Source organism: Aspergillus heteromorphus, assembly GCF_003184545.1.
Source record: "Aspergillus heteromorphus CBS 117.55 chromosome Unknown BO70scaffold_4, whole genome shotgun sequence".
Taxonomy (NCBI): Eukaryota; Fungi; Ascomycota; class Eurotiomycetes; order Eurotiales; family Aspergillaceae; genus Aspergillus; species Aspergillus heteromorphus.
Genome location: NW_020290409.1, coordinates 651,475 through 670,942, shown reverse-complemented (window position 1 = coordinate 670,942; position 19,468 = coordinate 651,475). Strand labels below are relative to the sequence as shown.

The 19,468-nt window shown below is 52.1% G+C and overlaps 5 protein-coding genes across 5 annotated transcripts; 2 read left to right on the top strand and 3 right to left on the bottom strand.

Annotated features, from left to right (window-relative positions):
- Window positions 1-389: 389 nt before the first annotated feature.
- Window positions 390-1,242, bottom strand: BO70DRAFT_161696 (uncharacterized protein). Its single transcript, XM_025538290.1, has one exon. It carries the CDS (start codon window positions 904-906, stop codon window positions 427-429), a length of 480 nt encoding a protein of 159 aa, XP_025402314.1. The 5' UTR covers window positions 907-1,242; the 3' UTR covers window positions 390-426.
- On the bottom strand, window positions 805-2,725 carry BO70DRAFT_161690 (putative HLH transcription factor (Hpa3)). The gene is made up of 4 exons (XM_025538289.1): window positions 2,370-2,725; window positions 1,573-2,313; window positions 1,283-1,525; window positions 805-1,226 (listed from the first exon to the last, which is right to left on the bottom strand). The coding sequence occupies exons 1-4, from the start codon at window positions 2,581-2,583 to the stop codon at window positions 910-912; spliced, it is 1,515 nt and encodes a 504-aa protein (XP_025402313.1). The 5' UTR covers window positions 2,584-2,725; the 3' UTR covers window positions 805-909.
- Window positions 2,726-8,271: 5,546 nt separating this feature from the next.
- On the top strand, window positions 8,272-8,565 carry BO70DRAFT_393638 (uncharacterized protein; the record flags this gene model as incomplete). Its single annotated transcript, XM_025546389.1, has 2 exons — window positions 8,272-8,431; window positions 8,492-8,565. The coding sequence occupies 2 exons, from the start codon at window positions 8,272-8,274 to the stop codon at window positions 8,563-8,565; spliced, it is 234 nt and encodes a 77-aa protein (XP_025402312.1).
- Window positions 8,566-12,871: 4,306 nt separating this feature from the next.
- On the top strand, window positions 12,872-13,171 carry BO70DRAFT_161643 (uncharacterized protein). The gene has a single exon (XM_025538288.1). It carries the CDS (start codon window positions 12,904-12,906, stop codon window positions 13,069-13,071), a length of 168 nt encoding a protein of 55 aa, XP_025402311.1. The 5' UTR covers window positions 12,872-12,903; the 3' UTR covers window positions 13,072-13,171.
- Window positions 13,172-17,058: 3,887 nt separating this feature from the next.
- On the bottom strand, window positions 17,059-19,208 carry BO70DRAFT_330961 (oxidative DNA demethylase). The gene is made up of 2 exons (XM_025540850.1): window positions 19,027-19,208; window positions 17,059-18,957 (listed from the first exon to the last, which is right to left on the bottom strand). Exons 1-2 carry the CDS (start codon window positions 19,176-19,178, stop codon window positions 17,166-17,168), a joined length of 1,944 nt encoding a protein of 647 aa, XP_025402310.1. The 5' UTR covers window positions 19,179-19,208; the 3' UTR covers window positions 17,059-17,165.
- Between the last annotated feature and the right edge of the window lie 260 nt (window positions 19,209-19,468).

Sequence of the window (19,468 nt, the reverse complement as noted above, 5' to 3'; positions counted from 1 at the left end):
TGCCAGGGAGGGACTGGCTGGTGAAGAGGCCATGGCAGGTGTGTAGGCGCCGGAGGCCGGGGAGCGGGCGCTAAGTGAAGTTGAGTGAAGCTCCCAGATCCAAGATCCGAGACGCCGGTCGGGTTGCAGATGAACGCGCCTCGCCAATCAGCGGGCACGCGCTCAGTGACAAAAATAGCACCAGATGAGAGGGAACAAGAGGGGCGGGCATCTTTACCGACTCGCCTACGTAGATGAGGTTTGATATTGGTAGTAAGGTGGGTCGACCGATACCTTTGCATCTGAATTCCGCATCTCCGGATCTCAATAGAAACATACATAATAATAAACAAGCCATGGGGATATCAAGTTGAACACCACACACACAACACAACACACAACACAATACACCTTTTCCAAACTCCGCTGCAGCAGGTTCCCCTTTTGTTACCCTCCCTGCACACACACACGCAGAGCCATCACAACACCTGCAATACAAGAAGACTTCCCATATCCAGATCCAATTTCCAAGGGGGGGGAGGCTGTTCGCCAAGAGTTGAAGCAAATGCAGTGGGGCATGACGGAGGGTCGGATGTTCAAGGGAGCAAAGCAAGAGAGAAAAAACAAGTCGGGAGAGGAGGATGAAATGATAAGGGATAGTGTCGCCCTCGAGGCTAGCCAGAAAAAGCCAGCGCACGTCGCGAGAGCAAGTGTCATACATGGAACGAAAAGTTGGTTCGGAAAATGAAGCAGATTGTCGCTCAAAAAGACGATAGCCACCCAAATCAAATCTACAAGCCAGACAGGGAAGTCCGAGCGCATGTCTAAGGCACAGGAGGGAATAGACTGTGTCATGCAAAAGCAACCGTCACCAATGCATTCGTCGCAATGCCATTTTTTTGTTTTGGAAAGTGTTCGATAGCCCATCGACTATCGTCGTTCATCCGTATACTGCACCCCCTGCATCGGTGCAACCGTCCCGTTCATGAGAGGAGGTAGGGTACGAGGCTGCTCCTGTGCCATGCCGGATCCAGGAGCGTACCCCGAAAACATGGGAGCATGCACATGTCCATTCGGCTGTTGCGCCGTCATAGAATGGTGCTCGAAAATCGATGGCTGGCGAGGTTGGTTGCTGGCTTGCTGCTGGCTGAGTTGCGCCCGCATCTCGTCAAGCTCGCTCCTCAGAATCTCATTGTCGCGGCGAGTAGTACCGAGCATCTTCTCCAAATGCGAGATATATTCGATAGCTATCAGTGCGTTAGCCAATGAACAAGACTCGTGGAGTCCCGAGTTGAATAATTACCTCGTGTGAGGGTCTCCCACTTGCTAGACTTGTTGTTCTGGCTTTGTGGAAGGCGTATGCGCAAAGACTCGAAACAATCTTTCATCTCACTGCGGCGCTTTCGCTCCGCCAGCTTGTGGGTTACCCTGAGCTCCGGCGTTCTGCTATAGGGAGTGCTGCCCCCGTGTGCCTCCGCTTCCCCAATAAGGCCCCGGACTTGTTTGTGCTGTAAGGAATGGTGGTGATGTACATTTTGGGGGAGTTCTACAAGAGTCAGAGAAATACGAACGGTATCTGAGAGAGCAACATACCATGCTGTCCACGGGGCAACCGCGTCTCCGAATAGACGCTGCTGGCTAGAGATTCAGCAGTGCTTCCTTTTCGGGAGAACTGGTTGTGGGACTTTTCGGTTGTAGAGGAGACTGAATTGGATCGCGCAACGTCCGGGTCTGGAAAGGCGTAGGCGAGACCAGCGGTCGGCGCCTCTGCGTTGTAAATTTCCGAGCGAGGGTTCGAAGAGATCGCAGGCGCAGTGCGGCCAGCCGCAAAACTACGATGCTCCCCCCGTGGGCCAAGAGGGGACAGGGGCTGCCCCCCAGAGTATCGAGGCCCCCGGTAAGAATTGTTCATGTTCACATCCATAGAAATGCCGCGCTCTCTCTGCAATCCCGAAACTATCGACGATTGCGAGGCGTTTGTGCTGTGGTATGGGGAAGCCTGGTTGATAGCAAGGGAGCTGATCCCTTGGTTCATTCTGCTGTCCACACTGCTGCGTCGTGATTCAATTGGCTCGGCGAAACTGGCTCTTTGAGACGGAGCGTCATAATTCTGGTTTATGGAGGGTAGAGTGGTGGTGGGCTGAGTGGAACCGAAGTTAGGGGACGGTTGCGCCCCGGCAGAGGAAGGTGTGTTGGTATTGGAGTGGTCGGTGGGGTAGGGAGATCGATCCGACACGAGGGAGGTGCGGTTGGGGGAAGGTTGAGTAGAGGTGAGGAAGGAGAGGGAAGGGTAGTTGCCAGTTCCATTGGTCGCCGTAGAATATGTCGACGATCCTAGGACTAAGAATCAGTATCCGCGAACCCCCATGAAAGACAATCCAAATTCTTACTGGTACTCTGAGGCATCGACCAATTCCCGGAATCTCGCTCTATGGTGTTCAGCGAAGCATTTCCCGGCGACTTCTCAGCCTGGGTAGGGATCCCACCAGCCATGCCCCCCGTCAATGTTGAGATAGACGGAAGAGTCTGAGCGGATGACACCGAGGGCGTCTGCGGACCGGTGGTGGAGGGCATCCATTGCCGGTGAACAAGAGGGCCGTCCATGTCGGATGAATGGCGGCGGTGTAGTAAGAATAAACGAGAGAAGGCCTTGGGAAGAAGACTGCGAAAGGAGAAAACGGCTGCTCAAAGAGTGTTTCTGTTGAGGGTCCGAATAATTTGGTATCCAAAATTGTGTCCGCTATTTCATATTCGACCAACAATAGTTGAACAAAAGACGGATGCTGCCAGTCGTCGGTTTGGGCAAGTAAGAGTCGAGCAGGGTCGTTGCGATTCCGATCGGCGCGCTGGCTTAGGATATCTGTCGCAATCTTCGGGTGGCTCGGGATATGGTGTGCTGCAGGCAGTTCCAGAATTTGTGTTTTGACCTTTATCTCCTCCCGGCACTCAATACAGCGGAGCGATCTGCAGAGTACCCTCCGACGGACTGTATCTGTAGACTGAAGAAGACGGGTGGTGGGAAATCGACGGTCACTGTGCAGAGAAGACGAAGGCGAAAGTCATACGAGATCGTCGGGCGCGAGGTCCAGTCGAAGCCGGCTAGGCGATTCCAAAAATTACCGGAGAGAGGCGTCCAGCGGGCCGGATAGGAACGGTCGTAGTGGGAGTGAAAGCGAACGGGGGGGTAGAGGGGAGGGTGGGCGGAGAAGGTGGGAAGGACTGGGGACCCAGGGTATAATGGAGATCGCCGAGGATATAAAGGAAAGGGTTTCGACACGAAAGGATTTGGGGAGGGGGGAGGGAAAGGGAACGCTAAATCTTTTAAGTAGTAACAAGGAACAAATCGTGTCAGCTTCGGCCACATGGGAGGAGACGGAAATTATCGACGGCAGGGCCAATGGTTCTGGGGCTGGTTTGCAGTTGCAGGACTGGGACTGGAGCTTACCTGATGGCGAAGGTGCAAAACGCTCGGGCGGCGCAGCGGAACGTGGCACGAGATTAAAACGACGAACAATTGGGCAGGAAGAAGCGTTAGGGCAAAGGCTCCGACCGATGGCCAGCAGAACCTTAACGTGACCGGCTAGAACGAAGGCTGCGGGGGGGGGGGGTAGTAGTAGTAAGTAGGCTTGAGCCTGTGGGAGTGGGAGAGAGGGGGAGGGGCGAAAGTGGCAGTAGAACCGACCGACGAAAGGGAAGGGAGATGAGGCGAGGCGAGACGACCAGGGACGGGCTGAGAGTAGAAAGAGGGGGGCGGTTGCAAGACTCAAAAGGGTGTGGGCAGGTGGGGAGCGGTACTGTCACGACTGTCACTGTGAGACTGAGACCAGAGACTGAGACTGTGTGAAGGCTGAAGGTTGAAGGTTGAAGGTGAAGGACGAAGGACTAGCCCGAGAGGGGCGTGGCAGGTGTAATTGTAGCTGGTGGCCTTCGTCTGGTTGTCCTCGTCGCAGGAACCAAACTGTGGTCTGGTCTGCGGCTTCTGCTGCTGCTCCTGCTGCCGCGACGGGTGGTTTGGAACCTGGATGGATCGGGTGGAAAAAATAATGCTAAGAGGGTAGGGAGATGGGAAGTCCAGCCTAGTCGCGGGAACTATCCAGGCTAGTTGGAGGAATTGGGGCGGGTCTGGAAAAAAAAAGGTGGGCTTGCCGAAGGAGAGTCGAAGGCCGTCGTTGCGGAATAGGGGACGGGACAGATGACAAAGGAAAAGAGGACCGATGTGATAGAGAGCGAGCTGTCCTCCGTATACGAGCACCCTCCAAGGGCAGAATGAATAATAATAATAATAATGGGGGAGGACAGGCGCTCAATCGAAGATGGCAGACAGCCTTGTGAAATCAAACCAAATCAAACCAAATCAAATCAAATAATAAAAAAAAGGGACGAGCGATGGAGAGAGAGAGAGTTGGAGACGACGAGTAGGAAAGAATAATAATAGGAAGGTAGCAGTAGGTGGAGGTGGAGGTGGAGGTGGTAAAGGTACCCCCGAACGCCGCAGCGGATTCAATAAAATCAGTAGCAATAATAATAATTATCACAATAAGGGAAATAATGACGAGATCGAGTGACAGATGCAGTTTACCTAACCCCAAAACAAATCCAATGATTTAAGGGCCAAAAAAAATAAATAAATACATTGGATTTAAAAAAGAAAATCCAAAATCCAAAAGCAAAATAGTAGTGCAAATGTGACAACGAGAGGAAAAGAGAGAAAAAGGAAATTAAAAATAAAAATAAAAATAATAAAAAAGAAGGTTAAGAATAAAATGGTGCAGCCCCCTCAATCCCATCCCTTCCTCCAGATTTTCTGTCTATCAAACCTGTCCTGACCTACGGAGTAGATACAGTCTGCTTGTTGCTTTTCCCTTTCCGCGGGTTTCGCATTGATGTTCCTGCTAACCACTGTCTTGCATCTGCGTTCCTCTCTGCGGCGGACTCCCTCACCACGGTAGGCGATCGGTTGTCTACCCCCCAGCGATCCGGAGGGGCCTGGATCAACCATCATCGACCCAGCGACCATAGATGCTACCTACCTACATGCACAGATAAATTTTTGGGATGGGGGATAATGTTTTCTTGGCGCGGTGTACGGAGTACTGGGATCGTATCTACGTGGTCAGCACTTGTCACCAGTCCAACAGCCAGGGGACATCATCCACAGCGGCGACCATTCATTTTCCGTCTTTCCATGAGCTCTCCATTTGATATCCACTCCCATCGAGGTAGAGTAGGTAATAGGTATACGGCAGACGGTAGATACAGTAATAATAGCATAGGTCATAAGTCAGCATGCTAGATCGGTATAACTAGTTAGTTAGCACTTTACTACTTACCTAAGTCAAGGGGGATCCCATCTGGAGCCAGCCAAGCCAAGCATTAGATAGATGTGCACTACTGCGCGAGAAAACAAAAATCAAATCAAACAAAATAAGATAGCAAGTAGGCAGACTGACTGACAGCAAGAACAATCACAACAAAAACCATCAGAACCGAAATGAAATAAAATAAAACAAAATAAAATAAAATAGGGACGGGAGAGTCCACCGCCACGAGGCGGCCATTAATTCTGGGGGTTCTGGTTCTGTCTGACGGACGACGGTCTGGTCAGTGGTCTGGTCGGTCCTGTCTGTCCGACGGTCGACCCAGCCAACGAACGTTGCCTGTCTCCAGGCTTTCTCCCTCACGTCCATTCCATGGGTTGCCCGTCTGCCACAATTTTTAGAACGAGGTCGAAGAATGGGCTCCATTGGACCTTCCAACCGTCCACGGCCTGACCTTGCCGGGTCTTGAAATTTTGAATCCGAAGTCCCGAACCTCTCCATCTTCACTGCCAAAGAAGAAAGAAAAAAAAAATTAAAATAAAACAAAATCAAAACCTACCGGTCGAAACTAAAAAAACTACCTATCACTGTCAATGTCAGGTACCAAACTTGAAGTTGCTTAGTCCTCCACTAACGACTTAGCGTATCGGATAGCTCTCTGGCGGGTTCAGAAAGAATTTCTGCCTTCGCTGTTTTCCATTTCCCTTATTCCTTATTCCCTTTTTGTTTTGTTTTTTTTAACCCTTTTTCCTTTTTTCCTTTTATTTTATTTGGGTGTGTTCTCGGCGTCATCGGAGCCACGTTTGACATCTCTTCCCCCTCAATCTTAGGTGAGTAGGTAAGTACAGTGGTAGAGAATAGAGAATGCTAGTAAATTATTATTATTGGCCTATCCCTGTGTCTACTGCCCATTGTCTACTGTCCATTGTCTACTGTCTTCCGTACCGAATCAATATTGGCAAGTTATGGTTAGATAGATTAGATGGATGGATGGATAGATATCAACCGGTCTCTTTCCACTTACTCTTGGACTAATGAATAAATGATACCTACATTCAATCAATATTTGTACCTCGCGGGAGCGGACGGGGGAGGGGGGGGAGAGGGAGAAGGGGGGGGTCATGAACATAAGTACGTATCCATCCATCTGTCATAATCGTCGAGACTGGATGGATCTTGTTTCACCGATAGTTAATTTTCTTTCTCTCCTTTCTTTTCTTTTCTTTTTTTTTTATTTTTTCTTTCAAGTAGATATCTAGGTAGTTATCTAGCAGGCGAAAATGAGGTGTTCGTTATCGCCTTTCTGGCCGACGGATGGATCGATCGTGTTGGTGTTGCGACTCGCGAAGTGACCCCGAACCCGAACCCGAATTGAGTCTTGTCCTACTTGGGTAATCGTAGCAATCTGACTTGGGCAATCTTCACGCAGATCGTACCGAGGTTACTTTCGCGCCCGTCGTACTCTTTCCTTCCCTCCCACCCCACTCACTCACTCACTCACTCTGCTCCATGGGTATGCCACCACTCTCTCCTCCGCCATCAACCCATCCCACCCGTTTTCTTTCCTGTCTGGTTAGATAGGTAGATACTTGCAGTGAATCGAGAGAAATCGGGTCCGACCGAGTCCATGACACCCAGTCACCCCACCCCACCCCACCTCACCGGGGAGGACGTGAATCGGGGGAAAGAGGACCACGGGGCAAAGGAAGCATACCGGTGTACTATTTATTGTGTTAGGGCCACCTGCTGCCGGGAAACAAAAAAATGGTGGTGGTAACTGGTAGCTAACTCTTATAATGAGTTGGTATTATTCATATCATTCACAACTGTCATGGGCCATGGGCGACCCACATGTCGTGCCCCTAGGGAATCCGGGATCCATAACTTTCCCATCCAGCGGAAAAGTTTGTGTCTGCCTGGTGGAAACTTGGGCCGGGGCGGGGAGAGAGCGGCTGCTGTACATAAGCCGATACGGAGATACGATACAGATACTGGAGAGACTAGGATATTACGGAGTACCTGACTGTTAGATAGGCTGTATGGAGAGGATCTGTCTATCTACCCTTAGTGAGTAACTGAGGATAAGTTACTTATCTACTCTGTACTCCGTACCTAGTAATTGTACACACTACGGAGTATCTACTACACAGTAGATATGTTGTGATGGGGGTAGTAGATATCTAAGAGGTACGACAGTTGAAGCAGCTTGGACCAACCGGGAAGTGGGGCCCAGAATTAAATAGATGGATGGGATGGGATGGGGGAACTGAACTGAACTGAACTGAACTGAACTGAACTGGTTATCTACCAGTTAACTAGTTAGTTACCAATTTACCACTGACTAAGGCAGTCGATCCCAGGCCCGGTGGGCGAATCAGCACCCGAACGGCTGTCATGGCAAATGCATCCTCCACGCCTGCAAAATGCCCCGTGGGCTGAAGAATTCCCGGCCCTCTCAACCCCCCCCCCCCCAGCGCGAGCGTGGCCGACGACGGAAGAACACGTTGTTGAGCGCCTGTCTCGGGCATTCTGGGGCGAAGGGGGAGGGGCGGCCACCGCCATGCTGCTAGGGATTGACTTCCCAGCCGCTGGCGCTAGGTACCACAGTCCAGAGTCCACAGTCCGCACTGCTCTTCCGCATTGTCGGCAGCTGGCCCATTACATCACGGACCAGAGTCTCTGCATCATTGGAATGGTGGTGGTGGTGAGACTGGACTGACTCCTGGCTATACTGACTCGCGGTTCTAGGTTGAGAGTCGGGTCATACGGTCCATTGGATGGGCAAGCACATGGGTCTAAACTGGATGTAGCAAACGGACCATCATTCTTCTCCGGTCGGATAAGCTCAAACTCAGGCTGTTGTTCGTTCTTGTCTCTCTTATCCTTCCTTCCTTCCTTACATACTTACTCTGGTTAGTCCAATGCAGTCTTGGGCGCATGTGAGACGAGGCAACGTGATCGGGGACAGATGGCGATGGCGTACTGGATGATGGATGAGCGGTCGCCAGTTACCCAGGACCAAGCAAAGCAAAGCCAAGGCCATCCGCCGGTCGGCAACGATCTCGATGCGAACTGCTTTCACGTGGCCGCGCTGGACGATCGGCCTTCAGGGGTCCCACGGCCTGCGAACTGCCGTAAGCGGCGTAAACGTAGTTACCGTATTATTCCGCGGACCTGCCCTTGGGTATAGGCAGGCAAGTATGTCTTCTTCTCATGGGCGCTTCTCCTTGCAGACCTGGAAAGTCTGAAGGCCTTGGAGATCCTGTAATCGCCAAGCAGCGTATGCGGGAGGACGTCAACTCGACAGGTTCTTGGGTCTGTTGCGAATTCCTGTCTGATAAAAGGTCCGCGGACTTTGAGGTGGGTTGACATTGCGGTCGTATCTCGGCCCACCGACGAAGGTATTACATATTATTGCTGGTTCTACGTACAGGATGCACCCTGCAGTCGACCTTTGAAGATCGAGCGAGTATCTACCTTTTGCCTATTGCCTATTGCCTATCTATCGGTCGTGAAAAGCCCCGCAGGGACTGGATCGCGTACAGGCCTGAGTGGCTGCAGCAGTTTTGTTGCGAGTCGGAAGGGTCGTAGCTGGTAATTCCGAGGTCTACCAACTGGTAACTAACTACATACCTAGTTGTGTGTTAGGTTGTGGTTCGAGTCAGGCTCGGTGTCTGCTCGATATCGAAGGCACATACAAAGTTTGGAAGGGATGGAAATGGAGGAAAGGAAACCAACAAAGGCCAAGGAAAGGAAAGTCAAAGAAAATGAAACTCGCAGGCGCGCGCGCACCCACCCTGATCTCTCTCCACTGTGTATCAAAGGAGGAAGGGTTTAGTCGGTGTTTAGTCTGACGCCCAACCCCAAACATGATTAATTTGACTTTCCAGCGCTCGACACATGGCAACCATGATGGAATGATCGCCGCTAAGGGCGCTGTTCGGGGGGGTTCTGGACGTGCGACGGTTGGACCTGTTCAGCCACACGGCGCCAAGAGCCCATGGTGTGTCTGTCCCTCCTGAAAGCCAGACAAGCCAAAGAATGGGTCTTGTCATGAGTGGTGAAGTCAGACAGCATGCATGGGCGCATGGGGTGCAACCTGCCCGTGGCCAAGGAGCAAACACGCTCCCATCATCCCCATGCGCATCCTCATGCACCTAATGCAGGGAGGCGCCAATAAACATAGACCTCAATACTGGGTCGTCTTGTCTTGGGAGGAGACTGGACTGGACTGGACTGGACTGGACGGGACGGTGGGCAGGCAGTATGTAAGCCCCCGCTCGGATGGAATGTGACCATGACCATCCTCGACATGCATCCATCCACACATACAGCACATGTGGGCGAAGTGCAGGTCGACAGCGCGTATCATCCAGCAACTATCTGTGATCGCCCTGCCTCCCCTTCATGCCCTTGCCTGCCAAGTACTGTATGTCGATCCGACTGCATGCCCCGTCTTGATATGGCCCCCTTTCAAGTAGTCGCCACGGCCATTCGGTCAACTCTGACTTAAGGCACTTCCACCCCCTGGAACCTGATTGTTTCCCCCCCCCCCCTCCCCCTTCCCCCGGTCTATCCCTTCCTTGTCACTCTGCACTCTGCAGCATGTCAAACTGCTTCCACACATGGGTCGAGAAAGAATGTGGCGTCTAGCTCGAGTCGCTGAGACTTCACCGAGCAGCTTGAACTGGTGTTACTCGACCAAAACCCTTGCTCACTCATCGTATCCTTGCACCTCCGTGCCATCTCTCTACCTGCCTGTTTAGGTCAATTTGCCTGTGCGATCTACAGTACTTGACTTGACGTGATAATAATCGTTTAGAGCAATTCCGCGGCCTCATCATGGTCAATTAGCCGGAATTCAGCTCCCCCCCCGGCCCTAGCCCGGTATACTGCAATAGGGCAAAGCAGAAACCCCGGGGAGAAACGGTGCTTAGGTAGATCCCAATCCATCCTACTTACTGGCAGGTGATAAGCACTAAAAGTAAAGTTCGATCTTATCACCGGCAACTCGCTCCGTCCCTCCCTTCCATCTCGAAGCATGGGAAAGAAAGATGATACTTAGGGCTATGCACAGGACCACCTATCTACTTATATGTTGAGTACGAGGACGAAATAAGTCCGGACAGTCCAGGAGAGGCAACACCCGCGCGGCCGTGAACAGAAAGAAACACAACGATTGCCATGCTTTCTTTCCCAACCCTCTTCGACTCTGCTGCAGATCTGACAACAGAAATTCCCGGCTAGCGTGGCATCGCGCGTCGAATGAACGATTTTGGTCAGACGCCAGGGTAGCACCGGCCATTATAAGGCCACCCCCTCTGTATGCGCCCAAGTCCAACTAAGCCTGCACGGTGATGCTCTGTAACCCAAGGACAGGGAAGGGAGGGTTATGCCGGGTGACACCAGAGGCAGAGGCTAAATGGAGCCAGGCACTGACGGCAGGCGCCTCCAACCGTCCAGACTCCAGCTTCCCCATCGCGATTCATCCTCGTCGCCCACCCAATCACTCATCACACTTACACTGGCACTCCACGGGAACGACGGCATGAATCCAGTACCGAGACAAGATGAAGGACCTGGAGTATCTGCTTGATCTAATTCCCAGTCCATTCAGCTCAACTCCATAAGCAAGACTGTTTCACAGTGTGGGGTGCGTGCGAAGATAGAAGGCCGCTCGCGTGCGCCCCTCCAAGTGAGGAGAGGAGAGGAGAGGAAGGATCGGAGTCGGAGTCGGATGTGGCACTTAAGATTTTGGGAGGCAGGATTTCTGACCCATGCAACGACCCGCTCCTTCTAGCCTCTTCGGTGTCGCTTTTGGCAAGGTATCGGTCTTTGTCGCTTCTTGGCCCCTCCGGGCGCGTGTCCTGTGTGCTATCGAGCTCTCCTCAGCTGTCACCAAGCACCAACCCATTGTGTGTGGTGGTACGGAGTAGTATCTCGTACTACCTTGTTTGGCCTTTCTGGGGAGACAATGGCCTTGAAGGTTGCCCGATCGGGAACATTATTCACATTTCACAACGGCTGGCTGACCTGACGGGGAAAAAGCGGATCCCATCCCCATCTCCATCCCGATTTGTCTGCTGCCAGTCCGGCATCCATCTCTCTCCAGAAGTCCCGTCATCCTCCAAAGCCCAACAGCAGAACAATTGCTCCCTCCGATTTCCCCTCCTCCCCTCCACCTATCCTATTTTACCCGCTTACCTCGATCAGTGCTGCGGTTACGGACTCTGCAGCGCTGGTCAATGTGACCGGACAGGGGTCGAGTGGGCCACGGGTCGCGAGGGCTAATGATCGGTCATTGTTCAGGTCGCACGAGGCCAGCCTGCATCGCCGCCGGCCACGAGATTAATATAATAATTGTGATGGACGAGGGACGGGGAGGGAAGGGCCTGGCGACCAGGATGCTAGCCTGTTGCACAGTCGGTTCCGAACTTATGCATCCCGGCTGGGACCAGCCCGGGGTTCCTCGTGCTTCATTGGGCCATGTGCTTTCATCTACCTGACACCCCGTCCCTTCACCTGCCCGAGATGGGATGGATAGACAGGTTCCGTTGATTGCTCCGTACTCCATTCCATCGTGGACAGATCCATTCTTCCATCCGCCCCTCCTTCAGGGCCAGATGGCAGTCCGTCTGCCACGCTGCATCGCGACGTGCCTCGGCATCGCAACCTTGAAGGGATGTTTCTTTATCCAGACCGACCCCGACCGGTTTCCAATTCTTCATATGCCTGAAGAAGGAGCCGCCCTTGCAGACGCTGCGTGCCGGACTAATCTTAGAATCCTGGGCGCGTGTCCCTTGGGGCCAAGTCGACCCTGACCCGGCCCCATCCTGGAAGAAGCAACTATCTATACCCTGGCAAATATCCCTCCCTACTGGAGGGCGTTTACCCTGACAAATCCCCGTCGCCGCTCGTGGGCCAGACTCTCTGCCTCCTGCACCGTGCTCACTCGATTAGATTAAGGCCCGGGGGGAATCTAAACGATAAGCCCGAACGGTTACATCGACCCTGTCTGTGAGTACCCGCGTCAGCACCCAGTGTCTGGACTGTGGTCAGGGCGCTTCGTAGATTATTGTCCTGCCTACGAAGTATGCACATAGACCATAGGTAGATAGATACAGGCCTCCGACACGTCTCCTCTCAGCCCAGATTGTTTTGTTGAGGGCGGGCGTGCGTGCGTGCGTGTGCGAAACAACGAACGGGTCGACAGATCCCGGTCCGTACCCAGCTATAACCGGGCTCTGGTATAGCCACCTCCATTAACCATGTGCGGAATAGCTCCCTCGCATGGTTCCGAGTGCTAGATAGCAGGTGGAAACAATTGGACGGTTACAAATAACAAATAATAACACGCGACTATGTATCTGAATACTTACCTAGGCATCATAGATAAAAAAAAAAAAAAAAAAAACCTACCTACCTACCTATCTATCTACCTATCTAACTGACTGGCTCTCGGGACAAACCTTCCCTTCCCCATGCTATGCCACGCCATGCCATGGCAAGCGCTCGGACTTCGGCATGCCTGTCCACAGCGTCCGGCGCAGAGGGCCGGACCCCACGCCAACCATGCAATGCAATATCAACAACGTGCTGTGCTGTGATGCGCATGGTTTGTCGTGAGGATTATGTCAGCGTGGATGTGCATGCCTTATTGCTGCGTAGTATTACTATCATCATCATAATCATCGTCATCGTCATCATTGTTGTTGTTGTTGTTGTTGTCGCTCCGCGGAGAAGGGAGCTCACTGTTTCTCAGTCGGCCTACTAGGTCCGGAGTATCTCCGCCGTGGTCGTCGTCTAGATATCTCCCTTAGTGACGGTGACAGGCACTACGTATATTAATCTACGGTTCCGGAAGTAGATACTAGATGGATAGATGGATAGTTGGTTGTCTATCTGTTCTTTTTTTTTTTTTTTTTTTTTAATCATTATTGTTTTTGTTATTTCTAACCACTGAATCAAATTATGTGACTCAGAGCAAGACAAGACAAGACAGACAGACAGACAGACAAACAGAAAGACAGACAGGATAAGCCTAACAATTGAACCGAGGCATTCCTTCAATAACACCACCCGAAACCCAAACTAGATGACTAGTCTGCCCCCCCCCCCCCGAAGGAACGAAGGAACACTTACGACTAGACTAGGCTAACTCGGCTTGCCCGTCTTGGTTTTGGGGGTTGGGCCCGTTGGGGGACGGGGGGGAACGGGGAGGAACGGGGGGGAACGGGGGCCTGCCACTAAGCCCAGGCAAATCGGTTCGATCGATCCACAACGCCTGTTTAAGTACAGTAGTAGTAGTAGAAGTAGTATGTTTATGTTTATAGTATGTTAAGCTCTCCTGTCCGATGCTAAGTCCCTACCTTACCTATCTATCTAGATACTTAGGCATCTAACTAACTCACTAGCTAGCTAACTAACTAACTAACCAACTAACTAACTCCGCGGCATCTGTCGCGGGTCGCCTTAATAAGCACCGTAGCGCTTACTTACTTCCCTACCTACATTACTTACTTACTGGTCTGCTTGCTCGCTCGTCTATCTAGGTAGATACGGATACGCTTAGTGCGACACCGTCCTCCGGGCGACAAACGAAACCTGCCGCCCGGCGAAGGATTCAACTTGACTGAAGCTGACACGCCGCGGGCCACGGATGATGGAGCCAGATGGATATCCTTATCCACTGTTAGACTAACTGACTGACTAACTGACTGACTAACTCACTCACTCTTACTTGCACTTCTCCTCTGATGGCACCGGCGCCTACGGAAGCTGAGAATGAGATTAAAAATAAGAGCAAGAATTATCTATCTAGATAGTGCTAAATAGACGAGCAAGACCATTCATGCCCGAGTCGCCCCAGAAAAGCAGACCCCGATACTAGTCTCTATATATCTCCTATCTACTACTAGTAATTATCTATTTGTGCTTCGCTTCTCGGGTGCAATGTGGATGGTGAAGAAGACTAAGGCAAGCTTGATTTCAAGGCAGCATCTACTACTAGTGAGGCACATCCCATCTCCATCGCATCTCCGCCCCCATTTCATCTCAACTTGGCTGCTTTCCTGGTTTGGGTTGGTTGCCTGGGCCCTGAACCCAACCCCACATCTACACCTACATCCACACACCACACCCACCAATCCCCAAACCCAGACGGTCTAACTTTTCCCTGACACATATGATCCGAATAGTAATCCGATGGGAAATCGTCTTACTCACTTTGTTACTGTTGGACTTGAACCTGGTCTGTGCACTGCACTGCACTGCACTCACCACGCCCAGTTCCCACATCCACATCCACATCCATCTCAGCCCGATAATCGATTCACCGCATAGTAGAAATCCCATTCTCATATATATCTATCTATATAGCTCCTACCTATCCATACAGGAAAGTAAGTAAAGAAGTACCCAACCCTCTCACCTAACTTAACTTGACAACTTCCCTAAAAGCCTAGGCAAACACAAAGTGTCCACTTTGGCACTTGGGTAACTACAACCAACTTACCCAATTAGGTCGACAGGCCACCCGTCGTTCCTGAACTCCGACCCTCCGACCGACCGAATATACGCGGATCCGGCCCCCCGCCACGTGGAGACACGCTACTTACCTTACTTTGGGGGGGAGTATGACTTACATAGTAGGTGCCTAAGTAACTAGTTAGTTAGTTAGTAAGTAAGTAGTTGCTTATTAAGTACGGTAGAAGGAAGGCCGAGGCCGAGGCCGAGAAGTAGGTAGGTAGGTAGGTAGTGATTTGTTAAATATTCCTGTTTGGGAAATCGAGGCGCCCTGTTACTACTATATAGTATCTAGATAACTAGGCAGTGAGTGATGGTTAGATAAGTATCTCGGTGGAATAGAGAAAAGTGAATACGACTGTAGTCATCTATTTCTATCTCAACTTAGATAGCTGCTCGTTCAGTACCTTAGTATGCATGTCTGTTATTTCCACAAAGTAAATAGATAGGTAGGTGGATGGATGGAATAGAGGAATGAACCCTCTCCGCTCATATCCGGAAACAGCGAAGCGAGGAGATTACTGTATTAGTTGGCACTGCTGGACTGGCAAACAGGGCAGACAGTAACTTAGGTAGATAGATAGTAGATACAGCACAGGGCAGAGCAGGTGAGGCTCTGGGTGATAGTCTGTCAGGTCAGGAGTCCCACCAGGGTTTCCGCCTTATATCAAGGCACTGACTGACTCGGATTCACTGGCGAACTGGCTGATCGTACTGTAAAACCGCGGAGTATATAGCCTTGTGGTATGTAAGCGAGTGGGAGAGTTGGATTTGTCGGTGACTTTTTAGGGTATAGGCTTTTTTCAAGGCATGATGGATTTTCCTCGATCGTCTTCCATCAGGCTTGTCTGATTTGGAGGCGGGCTTGTGAGTGACGCTCATTATCATACTTGGGTACTCCGTAGGTACCATGTTCAATATTTGGAAGGGATGTCGTTACTGGTGAAAGAAGTTAAAAACAATTGTCTGTGACACAAGGCTGATTAATAGTCGGGGTGTATATCTACTACTTACTACATACAGAGGACTGGAGACAGGCGATCTTATATACATAACTACTTATATACACCCACCTTCGCAGTCGCTCATCAAGTACTAGTATAACTATCTCCATACTGCCCCGGCTTTCCTTCCCAATTGCCAGAGTATCTCAAGTCTCAATTATATTCTGTGATCAGGGAATGATTCACTTGATTTAGCCACTTACTTAATACTTCGTAGTAATATTTATCTTAACACCCAATTATCCCATCTAACGCACTAAACAAGGAATCGAATCCATCCATCCATCCATCCACTCACCAGTCCACAAACACACACACACACACACACCCTCTCACCCAAACAGACACATACCCACACCCACACCGTAGATAGATACATATCTAGTAGTAAATACCCCCTACCTACTTACCTACCTACCTACCTACCTACCTACCTACCTACCTACCTACCTACCTAACCTACGTACTTAACTCCCAGCCGGCTATCCGCGGTCGATCCAGTCACGCGTGTCAGTCACACCATACCGACAACATCACATCATGATCTGACCAGTCAGTCTACCGAATCCTTCAGGATCATCAGGATTGAGATATCGATTGGACCGAGGCACAAGTATTAGCCCTACCTACCTACCTACCTAGATAGATCCATGTAAGAACTAATTTTTTTTTTGTTCTTTTTGAGTTTGCATGTGAGACGCGGTGGGTTTCTTCTTGCCCTTCCTTCCCTGGGATTGGGGGGGGGGGGGGGTGATTTGATTGGGTCGGTCGCTTAGATACCTACCTATAGTACCTATCTACTTGCTGTATGAATTTATGTGTGTGCGAAGGATTGAGGGATCGATGCTCACTGTTGTAGAGAGGTAAGCGAGGCTGTGTTTGGGGTTTTGTCGTTTCGTATCGATGGTGGTGGTGGTGGGTTGAGGATTGGGGATTGGGGATTGATCCTGGTGTACTTCGTATGTGCCCCAAGTAAGTACCTACTTACCCTGTGTAAGTAGTCGGGTATGAGGATGGTTGCGGTTGCGGTTGCGGTTGTTGTTGTTGTTGCCTGGTGATGTAACCAAATTACCTACCCCATTGAACGGGTTAACCTATTGAACGGGGTTACTGGAATCGAATCAAGGGTCTGAGCCACATTACGAATTCGGGGGCGTGTCATGAAGGTCCGGTTCTATATGTGGAGGGTGGCTAGGTGCTAAGCTAAAATATGATGTGATGTGATGGGTTGGATCGATTCTATTTTGGTGCGCCAGTCAGGATGGTCGCGGGTTCATTCAGAATATGGTAAGGTAAGTAGTGTCATGGGTATGTATATACAGTGTGAAAGGCCACTTTTTCACTCTTCGTCGTCGTTCATTTCTTCGTCGTTCTCGTCTTCGTCCTCATCCTCATCCTCATCCTCATCATCGTCTCCAGCTTCCTCCTCCTCATCATCGTCATCATCACCCTCGCCGAACACAACACCCATCTCACCACTGATGTCCCAACGGTCGCCCTTGGCAGCCGCACTGACGTACTTGACAAACTTCAGCGTGCCGCTGTCACGCAGCACGATGCTGAGCCGGTTCCATCCGGCTGCGGTGCTGAAGAGAATGCCGTCATCCTCCTCCGCCCCGGCGGACCGGTAGATCGCGGCATCGCCGTCGTCCTCGTCGTCGCCGGCCATGTAGATCTCGTAACCACCGACGGCCGGTTCCTCGGCGGTCTTGGCGTCGTCCTTGGCCTTCTTCGCCTTGGGCTTGTCCTCGTCATCCTCCTCGTCATCCTCCTCGTCCTCCTTCTCCCATCCGGGGGTGGGCGTCAGGCAGAGCGACAGCTCCAGACGGGGCTCCTCGCTGTCATAGCCGTTGGCCAGGGTGTAATCCTGACCTCTGCGGAAGCGACGGGCCAGGAAGTCGTAGCTCGTGATACGCTCCGAGCCAGTAATCGTGGCCAGCCATTTCCGGAACGCCCGGGACGGGAAGAGGTCGTCCAAGAGTTCCTGGATCGGAGATTTCTGGTCCTGCGTAGCGGTGCCATGCTGCTGGTACATGTAGCGCTGCTTGTGGGGTGGGCGGGCGACCGTCCACCCAGTCTGCGCGAAGATCTCGTCGGAGCTTTTGGGCAGCTCCTGCTTCTCCTGCTCTTCAATGTAGGTCCGAACGCGCGCGGAGAATTTCTCGGACAAAAACCGGTCCAGGCTGAGCGATGACTCGTTCAGGAAGGTCTCCGACATTTCCTCGGCGATGTCGGGTGTCAGGTAGGACGGCGCGATGTATTGGATGAGGAACCCGAGATCGGCCTCCGTGAACTCGGACGTGGGCTGCTCTTCCACCTTGGCCTTGCCTTTGCCCTTTCCGTCGTCCTGCGCCTCGTTCTCGCTCTCGCACTCGACCGTCTTGGGCTGCGGGAGGTCGTAGATGTCGCCGCGCCCCTGGAGCTGGGCCAGACTGCTCCGCTCCGCGAGCTTCTCCTCCAGGCCAGCCTCATAGCCGTCTTCGCCCTCCTGCGGGATGTGGAACCAGCCGCTGATGGCCATGCGCACGCGCTTCTTCGACTTGTCCTCGCCCTCACTGGGGTGGTACACCTCTTCGACGTCGTGGAAGCTCTCTCCGGGCTGGACGGTGAAGAAGCTCAGCTGGTTGAAGGCGGGAGGGATGCTGAGGGTGAAGTCAGGGCTGGGGATCTTGACGTCGTCGCCGTTCACATCCTTCTTCGTGGTCGTCGGGTACAGGCGCAACGCGCCACCCCATTCGGCCTGCCACGGCGTGTCGGGATCGGTCAGGTAGAGGATATAGGACAGGCGTCTGCTTCCGATGACATCGTCGTGGCAGAGGAGGTGGCAGCCCTCGTTGTAGACGTTGATGGCCATGTCGGTCTTGCTTCCGCTCAGCTTCCCGGAGCCCGTGACGGACGACAGGTACTCGCGGAAGCGGGCCGAGTACATGGCGTCGCGCAGCTTGAGGATGGAGGGCAGGCGGGACAGGGAGGCATCGTCAAGGCCGTCGAGGTTGGCGAGATCTCCGGACTGGAAGATCTTGTAGATATCGGTCTCCTTCTCGGTGAAGTCGACCTGGGCCTGGATTTCGTCGCGGACGGCGCGCAGCAGGGAGGGCTCGATCAGGGGGTGGATGACGCCATGCTTGTACCTTAGACGATAATCAGCTTCGGTTCACGCACCCACTCGCCGAGGGTAGAGAGGCTAGAGGCGGACATACGGAGCAGATTGGGCGTATTGCTCGGTGTACTTCTGCTGCTCGGAGGTCTCGAACAGGCCGTCGCGGAAGCGCGTGGCGACTTCCTCGCTCGACAAGGCGCGCTTCTTGGTCTCGGGCTGACCCTTGCTGGTTCCATTCGTCTTGCGCTTCATTTTGGGGGTGGAATGGAAGGCGACCTGGGGGGGGGGGGATGGAGGGGAAGACTGAGGGTTTTCAAAGACGGGCGCGGAAGCCGGAGAAAATACTTTGGCGGTGAAAAATCTGCAGGCATCAATCAGGCCACTATGGAGTACATCAGGCCATACTCCGTATGGTATTGATTGGTATTAATATTGATTGCGATAGGGCATTTTCCCCAAATAGTTTCCTTCCCTCGATCTGGCCGATCTGGAAGTATCCGGATATTGTTAGCTAAACATGCAACATGCATTGCAATGATTTC

What these genes read in the sequence shown, in the direction of transcription:
- BO70DRAFT_161690 (XM_025538289.1), bottom strand. Translation starts at nt 2,583, where the DNA reads ATGGACGGCCCTCTTGTTCACCGGCAATGGATGCCCTCCACCACCGGT. An exon ending in GTCGATGCCTCAGAGTACCA is followed by an intron (nt 2,314 to 2,369) that starts GTAAGAATTTGG and finishes TCTTAGTCCTAG; the next exon opens with GATCGTCGACATATTCTACG. An exon ending in GTTGCCCCGTGGACAGCATG is followed by an intron (nt 1,526 to 1,572) that starts GTATGTTGCTCT and finishes TGACTCTTGTAG; the next exon opens with AACTCCCCCAAAATGTACAT.
- BO70DRAFT_161643 (XM_025538288.1), top strand. Translation starts at nt 12,904, where the DNA reads ATGCGCATGGTTTGTCGTGAGGATTATGTCAGCGTGGATGTGCATGCC.
- BO70DRAFT_330961 (XM_025540850.1), bottom strand. Translation starts at nt 19,178, where the DNA reads ATGAAGCGCAAGACGAATGGAACCAGCAAGGGTCAGCCCGAGACCAAG. An exon ending in CAATACGCCCAATCTGCTCC is followed by an intron (nt 18,958 to 19,026) that starts GTATGTCCGCCT and finishes TTATCGTCTAAG; the next exon opens with GTACAAGCATGGCGTCATCC.
- BO70DRAFT_161696 (XM_025538290.1), bottom strand. Translation starts at nt 906, where the DNA reads ATGGGCTATCGAACACTTTCCAAAACAAAAAAATGGCATTGCGACGAA.